The following is a 12,607-nucleotide window of genomic DNA, read 5'->3' as shown; positions in this document are numbered from 1 at the left end:
CTTGCTGCCCCTCCCTCCTTCTGTGAACTGACTTACCAACTGAGCTAGTCAGCATCGACTTCTCCCTCGCTCTCTCCCTTCTCCCTGCACGCTACCCATATTTCTTTCCCTGAGCAGCTCTCCAATCCATTTCCACTCCCCTTTCCCGTTGTGCCTGCCCTTTTGGTCCTTCACAGTCTCTTTCCCATTTCAATAGACTCCAAACTGGCATTAGTTTTTCTTGCTCCCATCCATCCATGTTTACAGGATGGAAAGAGGAAGAGGAACTCAGGAAAAAGATCAAGGGGACAACCAAAAATAGGATACAAACTGAGGGGGGAAAAGGTGCTGCCCAAATTGCACAGAGACAGGAGACGTTCAGCACACAGTGTAAGCCAGCACAGCCCGGACCCTCTGCAACATGGCCTCTGGCCTCAGCAAACCTGCAGGCTCCTCAAAAGACCTTATTTTTGCTTTTTTCTGTTCTCACATTCCCACTTTCAAACTTCACCACTTCCTTCCTCAAATACCCTATTTCACTCTCTTCTAGCCCTTGTTAGAAAATGAATTTCTCTTCCACAGCAACATTGGGAAAACAAAAGCTTGCATGAACTACTTAAACCTCTCACACTCTTTCCGACTCCAACACACTCCCATTTCCAGCCCTCGGCAAACCCACTGCTTTGCTTTCTGTCTCTAGAAATTTGTGCCTACCAGAAAGACTATACACATTGTATGACTGTATAGTCTTTCCTGTCTGGCCTTTTCACATAGCATAATGTTTTTGAGGTCCATCTATGTCATAGTGCATATCAAAGGAACATATCTTTTCATTGGTGATTGAATTCCATGGTACATTTGTTTGTCCATTTGCCAGTCTATGGCCACTTCGCATACTTCCTCTCCTGGAACACACCCCATGCCCTGGCCAGGCATCCCTCAGAGGCTGCTGTGCTGCCCCCGTGGCATGTGAAAGGCAAGGGGAAATGACACAAATTTGCTGATGCCCATGACATAGCAAAGGCTGGTCTCTGACTCAGTCTCAAATAGTACCAAACATCCATGGAAGTGTAGTGAGGTGAGTTACTCGTTTGCTAGCAGGGCAGACTTAGTCCCCAGCCCTGATAGTGACTCCTCTAACTTTGTTCTTTTATTTCCACCCCAAATTTTGTGACGATTTTATCTCCTTTGATCCTTTTGCATCAAGACTCTTTTTGCTTCTGAGGAAGACAGAAACTTTTCCTGTCTTAAACACATCCTTTTATCTGACTTAGATCTTATTTCCTCTGTGTCTTCTCTGGGATTTTCCTCTTAGAAACATAAGTACCTCTCACACAGATATCTCCTGCTTCTCCGTCTAATGGGCTCCTTCCTGCCAGTCAGTTAATGTGTTCTCCATGTGTCAGCTTAAACTAATAAACAAGCCTCCGGTCTTCCTGTGTCCCTTTTGACCTCACCTTTATCTTTCCCCTCACAGCCAAGCTTCTAGAAAAAGTAGACTATAAATCTAGTCCCAATCAAAGTATAGGATTTCTTCACACAAAGCCAGATAAACTGGGTAAAGAGATGTATTTAAAATATCCCTGTTCAGAAACAACGACACACCCATCGATGTTTGAGTTAAGCAAACACTGCCTGGGTGGACACAACGTCCCATTCAGAGTATTGGCGTCTGCTTACACCACAGCGGCATGAGACAGTAGAAATATCAGATGCTTTGGAATCCGACATACCTGAGTCCCGTCTCATATAATCATCACTTTGTTGTTGTTACATATAATAAAACTGACTGACCTAATGGTCGTTACTGGACCCCTAGTTATCTGGTCTATAAAAGGTACGTGTATCAAGACCTACCTTTATACGCGTTGTGTGGAAGACATGAATTCACGAGTGGAGCAATGTCCCGCCACTGGGCGTGTCCCCATGGGCACATAAAAATGGCTCTCATTATAGTGACTAATTATCCTTTTTAGAAATCATCTTTTATAAATCGTCATTGTAGATGATTACATCAATGACTAATTTTTGACACAGTAGTCTTTACAAATTCAGATATGCTCTGAGTTTTCTTATTCGGAATATCAACCATGGTATAACTCTATGGAGACTGGGGCAAAAAACAAACAAACAAACAAACAACAACAAAAAAACCCCTAAATTCTCTTTCTGAAATCTTTTTCTAGTGTTAGTGTCCTGAAAATTCATTTATTTCAACCCAGAACTGTTGGAGTAGGTGTAACTATTAAGACTGATATACTAGGACTTCATCAGGTAATTAACAGGCTAAATACATAGTTTCCAAACATAACACTACTTTTCCTGTGTATTGATGACTTGAAGTTTTTTTAAAAAAATACTTTCAATTTAGGGAAATAAAAAAAACTTTGCAGTCAGATAACATGAGTTTTAAACCTGACTTTATAACATATCAATTTATTCAGTTTATGCTTGAAAAATACAGGAATAATACCTCATAAAAACTGAAGGGTGATTAAGTGGGTTAAATACATATACAGCTTTGCAAAGGACCAATCAATACCTCATAAATTCTCCATAAATAAAATAAACAATAATAATTCATTTTCTTAGAAATTATTTGAAAGGGAAAATGGATTTAATAAGAAAAATTATAAGGTCATATGAGGAGAAAGAGTTGGAGAAGAAGACAGTTTGTTGCCTAATTTGGGAAGATCATTAACCATCACTCATTCTGTTTCCACGTCTGTATAGTGGGGACAGTGCTTTCCATCCTCTGTGCCCCAAAGGGTTGACATAAAAGAGGAAAATCCACTAGTGTCTGTACGAGGACTTTAAAAACCATATGCCTCTGTGGATGACAAAGGGACTCTCTAATCAGTCTCGATGCACATAGCCTCACAGGGTGAGCGGATCCTAAATTTCTTACTGGGAAGGTCCTGGTGGGTAGTCATACCCCAGGCCTATAAAATGTTTATCTTCACCTACCCAGTGTCTTTGTGTGCCTAGATTAACACACCTTTGCTTTGCCTCCTTTTCAAACCCCTTGGAAGCATAACCAACCCCGAAGAGAGTACATAATCTTGTTAGCTCTCCTGTAATCCGATTATAGAGAATTCTCAGCCTTGCTCTCTCCCACCTTCATGTATTCTTCCTTACATTCCCTCCTTAATTCCAGATGTACTGCAAATTGTCACTCGGGGAAGCACTTTTCTCTGTTAAGATCTGGTTTTTAGGTGTGTCTTTTGTTTGGCTCGAATAAACTCATAAAGGTTTTTTACAATTTGGAAGTTCTTACATTGACATTGAATTTTATGTCAGCAATGGTGGGGGAGACAATCTTCCAGGAAAGAACAATAACAAGCTAAACACAACCATTCTTAAAAATATATTTGAAGAAATCAGAGAGTTACAGAGGAAGTAAAGGCTTCAGGAGCCAGCAAAGAAGAAAAACTCAGCAAAGCAAAGGTAACAACATCTGATGACTCTGCTCTCCCTTTAAAGGCATTGGCTGATTCTAAATCAGCAGCCGGCAGGCTGAAGCTGAACAAAACTTCTGGTTTCTCACAGGGTGGAGAGAACAGAAGTTGGCATGTAGGGTCTACCAAGGAAAGGGTGGCCTGGCAATACTCCCTGGCTTAAATTGGGACACTGTAAGAGCAAAAAACCCTATGAGTAAGATTGACAAGAAACAGATCTGCTTTTTGGAGGCCCAGGTTTGAATCAGCCCAATACATGATGGAATTAAAGTGATATGTTTCTTACCTTAACTGCCTGCCAGAGGAACACAAACAAATTCTGCTCTTTTCAAAGGTAACAACATTTAAAGCCACAAATTTTAAGACCTCTTACACATAACACTTAGCATTTGAACAGCATAATCAGGCAAGCAAAAATATAAAAAGAAAATCGAAAAAACTAGGCAATTTTAAAATCCATAGTGTTCTGATAATGGAGTTAGACAAAAATCAGGGACAATAGTGTCTGTTTGAAAAGTTTAATTAGAAAATTACAAGGACATTGCTAAATTAGTCGCCTTAAAACAAAACCATTTTCTAAAACAAAACAAAACTCAAAAATTTACTCTTAAAGCATACCTCATACACTTAAAAAGTTCAATAAATTTCTAAGAGTTTTGAGCAGATTGAACAGGATGGAAGAGAAAAACCTCTGGAGTTTTCTTTTAAAGATTTTACTTATTTATTTTTAGAGAGAGGGGAAGGGAGGGAGCAAGAGAGGGAGAGAAAAACGTGAGAGAGTAAAATTAATTGGTTGACTTTTGTGCATGCCCCAACCGGCGACAGAACTCATAACCCAGGCAAGTGCTCTAATGAGGAACCAAACCAGTGACCTTCTGCTTTATGGAATGACGCCAACCAACTGAGCCACACGGGCCAGGGCTGGAGCTTTCTTTTTCACATGATATCATAACTCTGTAAAGGTTTTTCGGGGTGTTGGGATGAATTTTCTTGGACACACAAAAAAATCCGTTTTATTTCAAAACTTTTAACCAATTGTCCTGAGCAATTTACTATTTATATTCTATATGAAATAACAGATTCCACTCTGATTTTTACTATGTTTAGTTTTTGAAAAGCACCACAGAATAGATCTTTTAGTGCTAATAAAATACAACCATTTTGACTATAATGTGCTAACACGATTATCTTTTCATCAATTGCTCCATTAGTTCATTCACTAGATGCCATTAAGGCCATCATTAGACCAGGGATGAATTTTCATCATTATAATGAAATAAATTTTTTTGACCTAAGTACAGGGAAAAATAAGTATATTATGATTTTTAATTCTCAGGAAAGAGAGCAATACATGGATAATAATGCAGGATATATTTTCAGCCTGATATAATTTTAAAGATAACTGTAGAATTAAGTAATTTAATGCAGAAGCCCACTTCATCTCAGATATGGCAACAGATATGTAGACAATAACATTCACGGGGGGGGGGGGGAACAGTCTCTTGTCTAAAACCACCACACATTTACTGAGTGGTTGAGTGCTTTGCTGGCTGCTGGCCATTCTTTAGATGTATTCTGTTAATTCTGAATATCTCATCCATTTTTTCTGTAAATGAAGTTTATCAACAGCATTTAGTTTTTCATTTTTGTCTAAAGCTGAATTAACTCCATCCCATCAAAATCAACTAGGAAACAAGAGGAGAAAACCAGAATTCTTTCACGGAAGAAAGTTTGGGAAGAAGGGAAGTAAAGAGAGCCTTAGTCCCAAAATGATTTGAACAAACAGAGGTTGGTAAGTGCTAGGGGTAGGTAATAGCTTCAGCGTGACATCCTGGCCCTGCAATTACTTACAGTTAAAAATCCACCAGATTTCTCTCCAACAGACTGTAGTGAGCAGAGAGATATATAAGTTCTCTTTTGAGAGACTTCATGGCTTTCCAGAAGCAGCAGGATCTGACTGTAAATTGGTTCTAAATGTACCTAACTACAGAAGGACTATGCTCATGAAATAGTCAGCTAAAGAGGGGTTGAAAAAGGAGCCACTGTTGGCAAATTTTGGCAACATTCAATTCAGCTAGTTCAGAAGAGTCTTCACTAAGCATGGGGGCATAATGGGACGGTTTCAGAACAAGACTGTCCCTACACAGAGTGCTCAGACTGTCTCAGATCAGAGACAGAGTGGACCAGTGCCAGCTTCCTTAGCATCAGAGCACTTCAAATTTGTTTTGGGGTTCAGAGAAATCAAGCAAATCACTCTAGGTTAGTTATTTGCCTCTTAAGTTAGCATTTGGGAACCTTGAGTCTAACCATCAGCCAATTGCCAGAAGTACGCATACACTTTTAAAAGCTGATGCCCACTTTCCTGAGTTGATTCACTCATTTGCAGTGAATAGATATACTGTTGAAGATACATATGTAGTGACAATCACGCTCCCCTGTTTTGTTCCTTCCTACCTGAAGATCCAGATCTGCACTGAGTAATATTAAAAAGAGAAGCTTTAAAAACCAATGTAAATACTTTCAGAAGCTGTTGAAGAGGTAGCAAATTTTACCTGGGTGGGGTTGGTATGGGAATGAAGGGGAGAAGTGCTCCTCTCCCAAAACATTCTAAACCCATCCCCTTTAAATGTCTTCCTTCTCAGACATTATAGTGGTTGCTCATTCATTCATTCATTCATTGAGTGAATATTCATTGAGAAATTACTGTGCTCCAGGCAATTAGTACACATCAACCGTTCCCTCAGTCTTTCTTCTGTCTGCAGTCCACATCTTTCGTAATCCATTTTTTTTCAACAAGGCCTTTACATCTGTGCATAGCTTCTTACTATTTCTAATATATGCCCACTTAGTCCTTTGACTTATTCCATTTTTATTATTATTTTTTGATTATCCCAATGAACATAGCAAAGGGGTCCCAAGGGACCATCAGCGTAAACAGGGAATTCTCCTGAAAAGATGAGGAAGGTGGGAAAGCTATGGAGACTTAAATCTTTTATCTCTTGTACAGTTTGCCAATGTTACACTCCACAAGTTTCCTAGGCACACTCCCTACCACCCTCAAGCCTCTCTGCCTCAGGTGATGAACATAGGAACAGGCGACTGAAATTGGTTATTATTGGATATAGCAGAACATGTTTTCCCTGCACCTTGGAATTCTTTATACAGCCTACAGGAGAAAGTAGGCCTCAAAATAATTAATCATTTGAAGAGTATTGATCTTTAAGAGCTTTTAGATCTTAACAGAGGATACTGTTATAACACATTAAACCTTGTATAATTTTCATCCAATGTTTTCTCACAAAATACCTTCGTAAATGTGACTGTTTAGATTTAGTATGACTTTAGAAGTTCTATTTTTTTACTGAGGAAGTACACGTTTGCCAAAGTAAACAGACACAGTGTTTTCTGCTTTTGCTCACCAAGCATCCCAACTTTTCTTCCACTCACATCTTATCAGCTATCACTCTCCTTCCATTCTATACTCCCCTTAAGATTTATTTTAGTAGAATGTATTAATTGCCATGATGTATCATCATGAAGAATTTCAGGAGAAATTTCCCTTCGATTCTTTTTTGGTGACAAGGCAAAAAAAAAGCCTTTCTGTGGTTGGATTTCCAGGACCGACTTACCTGTCAAACAGCTCTCCTCCTGTGACAAGTTCTAGGACCAGGCTGATTTCTGTCGGGGTTTCAAATATCTCTTTAAGTTTTATCTGAAGAAAGATATAGAAAAGAATTGCAAATTCCTTACTTTCACTTTTCTAAGAAATAGCTAAAACTATGGCAAAACTAAAACTCTGTAATAGCAACATGTTGGATTATCGTCAACAAAGGTCCTTATTATGCAAGTATCGGGGAGCCATTCGTCACTCTGGTTATTTTTATCAGTGACTTCATTTCTTCAAGGGTCCTTTTGACTTTTTATGTTCTTTCTTTTGACATTTGAAAGATACCTACCTTAGAAACATTTTCTAATCTTTATCAAAATATCTTGATTCCTAAATTGCTGCAGAATTGAAAAATAAAAGCAAATGAACAAAACTTCCTAAACTGTTTGAAAGCACTGTGGTTGATGAAAACGCAAATGCCTCCTTCTCCTGGGAGGAACTTGGAACCGCAGTCTAAGACAGGAAAGAACCAGGTTAAAGTCTGTCTTTGTGGAAAATATATCCCTCAGCTGCTAAAGGCTGCTGGTGGGTGAAGGGACCCTCAGCAAAGTGGTAGTGGCAATGACCCGATGGACCATAGGAGGGTTTTCACCGCATTGACATAATCCATCTGATTTTGGATATTTTCCTCAACACATCTGAGAATCTAGCAATAGGGCTGATCTACATTTGAGGAAAATTCTACACTCTTCTTTGAAGGAAAAACTATGGACAGTGCAAAGGTTGTGACTGTATGTGGCAAACTGGACTCATTGCTTACCCCAAGTCCTTCTCCCCTACTTTATGGTAAACAGAACTCTGAGTTTGTTTAGGGAACATAGGTGCCAGACTCAAATTACGGGTCACGATTGGTGTGAGCCTCTAATGACAACCCTTGTCCCATTTCCCAGTCTTTGTGAAGTTCAGCTTGCTCTTGTGGCCAGCTCTGACCAATAAAATCTGAAAGGAATTCCGCTGCAGCTGGAAATTCTAGAAAAACTTTTACTCATCAGACTCTGCTTATGGGGTCTCTCCACTTCTTTCTGTCTTGAATACAGCCTGGCAGCTTGTGGAGGGTGTGGAGCAGCGGTTTCAGGACCATGAGGGAAAGAAAGGCAGGAGGGTGACAGCGAATGCCCTGAGGTAGAAAGAACCAGTGCTAGGAAGCCGCCTGGGCTCCAGATGGCATCACTGAGGAGCTGAACCAATGCTGGTGGCTGCCTGCCTTCTGGTTTCTTATAAACTAAGAAAAATATTTGTTTAGACCGCTACATTCAAGTTTTCTGTTTTTTATAGCTAAAAGCATCGTTAACTCCTATAATAAGTTCAAGCACTTTGCCTTGGGCCTGAGCATTGCAGGTCACCCTCCTGGACACAACTCTCTCAGAGAAATGAGAAAAATGGCTTCTTTAAGTAGTTGGTTCAATTCATAAAATCAAGTGCTGGCCTGTTCTTTTCACTTCAGTGGCTCCCGAAAGCTATTGCCAGACCTTCCCCTCAGTGCCTTTATCTGGACATGGCCTAGAGCAGAGCTTCTGAAAATATTTCAATTTCCCCATTCAAGCACATCATTTATTTGAATCTTCACATTGTTTCTGAAGCAGATACACTCTCTGATGAGACTGAAATGACTTTGGAAAGCAATGCATTTTCTTCAGAAGCTTTTTCAGCAGAAGGAAAAAGCCAGTGTTTTAGTAGAGCGAAACAAAACGATCTGAATTTAGCTATCCTTCTGTGCATGAATATAAAGATGGCATATATGCTGATCTGTCCATTTTTAAAAACTCTTTCAAAAGGTACTGTCTTTAAGATTTATTCAGGTGAAGAACTGAAAAATGTGATGAGCGAGGACGAGAGCCTGGCAACCGTGGCTGCTTACTGGTGGTGGAAGAATCGCTTTCTCATGATCTGAATGGACAGTACAAAGCTCACAAATCCCACTCTGTAAGTTTGGAGTTTTTTGGAATAGTAGTTAAAAAATCACTTACAATGTTTGGATGTGAGAGGCGAAGAAGAACTCCTATTTCAGTTCTTACAATCTTTTTGTCCACCTAAAAGGCAAAATAAAGGAGAGAAACTGAAAAAAAAACTCCCACCTTAGAAATGTCTTAATTGTAGCAAATAAGAAACAGCAATAACCACCTGGGTGAATCAGGTAATTGGCAGAGGCTCTTCTAAGCTTTTTCTGTGTCTCCTTCACTTGCCACGCCCCCTTGTCTTTTCCCCCATGTCTTTCCTCTCTGCTTCATACACAAAGTAGAGCTAGTTATAAATACGGGTCACAAGTTGTCAGACCTCTTACATGGCCCTTTTCTTATCAAAAGTCATGGTTATCACCACTCAGGTACAAGTTCATCTCAAAGTATTCTTCCTCCTCTTTCTTTGTTTTATGGACCCCTGTCCCTACCCCCCTGGAGCTGTCCATCGCTTTACCTGCCTGTCTCCCACAGGCCTGTGCACATAACACAGCCTAACCAATCAGAGAACTCTGTTCCCTGGCTGTAATGACTGAGCCAGGAATACCCATCAGGCCCAAGTCATCCCAGTCATGCTCCACCCTAAAAGCTTTGCTCAAATAATCAAGAAACAGGTAGTTTCTTTTTCTCTGAAATTGTGAGATTAAAAAAAGGATAGAGTATGCCACTACCTGTAACCAACTTTGATACCATAAGGAAACCACTTAATTGGAAACAAAGTCAAAACAGAAAAAAAATCATTTCTGAGAGATGAAAAATGAGTACTGGTGATATAATATAATCCACTGGATTCAGTTAAGCATAAGCTAGTCTGCCCTTTGAACTTTCATATTATATGATCCACTAAATTTCCTTTCCTATAGAAGTTATCCAGACTTAGTTTTCTATTGCTTGTCATTAAGGAATCCTAGTTGGTTCACCACTTGATCTCTAGGTTTAAAACAGTAGCCATTTACTTGAGGATATTAAAAAAAATCAGGAGTATTTAAAATGATTAAAATATCATTGGCCTTTTCTAGGCCAATGATTGACTCTTTTAATCACAGTGAATTAAAGTTCTAGACCCTAAAAGCCATATACTAGAAAGAAAATCCACCAAAGCAATGGATAGGTGATACCCGCACTCTTACTGTGGTCTCTGCCACCTGAGCGGTCCAGAATCCTCCCACTGGCAGAGCTCACATGGTTTTAGAAACCAACATGCAGAGGTTTATGTGCAATTCACAGCCCAGCTCAGCGGGCATTATCAAGAGACACGGCTGCAAATGGAGAATGAGTTCTACCATTTAAGTCACATCTTCTGAGGAAGCAAGGATGGGCCTGAGAAAAATTCTAATCATGATTCAATGGTGATAACCAAACATACTCTCAAGATTATGACATTCATTCATTTAATTTTTATTATCTACTAAAACATTAACCAAAATTATATATTCTTTGAAAATAAAAAGAATAGTCAAGGGAATTTCATAAACTTTGTATGTTCTTTTGCTTGGTTGCAACATATATATTTTTAATGATCTTTTAATTTATTTTTAGAGGGGGGAGGGAGGGAGAAAGAGAGGGAAAGAAAAATCAATGTGGGAGAGAAACATAGATCAGCTGCCCCCAATCAGGAACCCGGCCTACAACCCTGGCATGTGCCCTGACCAGGTATCGAGTTGTTGACCTTTTGGTTTGTGAGACGATGACCAAGCCACTGAGCCACACTATGCAGAACTGTATATATTTTTTCTGGCAAATATAATTTTGCCAGAGCCTAGAGTGCCGTACTTAAAGAAAGTGGTCACCATTTATAAATACCTTTAGTTTCCATGAGAAGAAAAACATGTATAAGAAATTGTTAAAGAATCCTCATTCCAATAAGAGATTTTTCGAGAGTTCTGTTTCATCACTGTACACAATACAACATTAAGTAGCCATATGGTCACACTAAGGCTTCTTAAAACTATAACAAAAGCTTTGGTAATCCATATGGTTGACTAGAAGGCTCAGGGTGTTTTAACATATTTTTGCCAAAGAAAATTTAAATTATTAAAATTAATTCACAATGCAAAACAAAGTATATTCTACTGGAACAAATGCCAGTCTGTGCAATTCAGCATACTTCTGAGAATAGTCATAAATCTCCCATGTAACAATGCAGCAACAGTTAATGGATTTGGACTAAGAAAAGTGAATAAAGATATAATCCATGCAGTTAATACCTGAAAACCAATATGAGGCAGTTACACAAGAGAGATTCACTGTGAACAAAAATACAAGTTGGTAAGAAGTAACCTGGTGACTGTACGTTGAATTGACAGTCTCTGGGGCTTTTGCAGTGAAGGAATAAAGAAACACAGACACCATAATCTAGAACTCAAGAACTCAAGAACTGCTTCCTAGTCTGTCCCACACAGTAGACAACAGCACAATTCAAACTACATTTTAATCAAAACGTTTTAGTCATAAGTCACACCCAGCTCAAAGTTGCTAACGCCAAAAGGCAGTTTATTCGCACATATAACTGGGAAGTCACAGTGAATCTACCTTCAAACACAGCTAAACCTAGGGATTCTAATTCAAACACTGTCGTGTTTTCTCTCTCTCTCTCCCCCCCCACCCCAAATGCCGCAAAACATGGCCCCTGGAATCCCCAAATCCATATTCTTCAGTCTCACATTTTTAAAGAGAAAAGAAAGAGAGATACTCTTCTTCACGTGTACATATCTAACCTCAAGGTAGAAGTCTCCATGGACTTGCTTGTTTCTCGTGCCTGTAAAAAAGTGTATGTGCTGTTAAATTTTCTGGAGTATTGGTTCTCAAACGTTTAGACTTTCAAAAGAATTCTCAGAATCCCATATAGCTACATTTTCCAAAATTCAAACATATGCACACTCTTGTGCTGAGCCTGAGAGGGCTGAGAAAAAGAAAGGAAGGCGGGTCAAAAAAAGAAGGGAAGGCCGGTCGAAAAATCTGTGAAGGAAGTAATAAGAACTTCAGGAAAGAAAGGGAAAGGCAGTTTTTGCACTGTGAGAATGATGCCTGGACACAGAGGTGCTCATGGACTGGGGGGAAAGAAGAGGGGCTCCAACAGCGAATTTCTGTTAGACTGGAGCCACGTGACTATCCCACACGCGGCCTAGATCTCCATTCTGGGATTTCAAATACTCTTGGCAAGTTGGGTGACCCATATGAGTAGGGACCACTGCTCTAAGCTTCTAGGATTTAGTCAAGTACATCAGTATTTTCACAAAAACGCTCGGCTTGATCTCCTGGTCTTTGCAGGCTTCAAGACCATGAGTCTTGTTTTGTGTCTCTATGCTTCCTCCAGCTTCTTAGGCTCATTTTTAGTTTTCATAATGGCCAGAGAGCATGCTGCAAATTATAGAGCTGCGCTTCTCAAATATTTTGCAAAAAAGGCAAAATATGAAAGTTATTACTGGATAAATAAGTAGACAAATGTCTGTAAATCTTCACAAGCATTTTCCTCTGCAGAGCACCTGCTTAATTTAGCCTCCCGTTCCTGGCACATCAACCTGTACATGCCACCGACGTGCTTGGTG

The 12,607-nt window shown here is 39.5% G+C and overlaps 1 protein-coding gene across 1 annotated transcript in view; it reads right to left on the bottom strand.

The window, feature by feature from the left end:
* CAMK4 (calcium/calmodulin dependent protein kinase IV) overlaps positions 1-12,607 on the bottom strand; it is a 193,283-nt gene that overhangs the window by 75,415 nt on the left and 105,261 nt on the right. Inside the window, exons 3-4 of the mRNA XM_037032274.1 lie at positions 9,072-9,134; positions 7,067-7,149 (exon numbers count right to left, since the gene is read on the bottom strand). Of these exons, the coding sequence (XP_036888169.1) occupies positions 7,067-7,149; positions 9,072-9,134 (146 nt within the window). The remainder of the gene's footprint in view (positions 1-7,066; positions 7,150-9,071; positions 9,135-12,607) is intronic.

The sequence above is a fragment of the Sturnira hondurensis genome, unplaced genomic scaffold (genome assembly GCF_014824575.4).
Source record: "Sturnira hondurensis isolate 20B ecotype Veracruz unplaced genomic scaffold, ASM1482457v3 Scaffold0021354, whole genome shotgun sequence".
Lineage (NCBI taxonomy): Eukaryota > Metazoa > Chordata > Mammalia > Chiroptera > Phyllostomidae > Sturnira > Sturnira hondurensis.
Note: the sequence above shows the minus strand (reverse complement) of the source record. Positions and strands in the feature narration are given on the sequence as shown.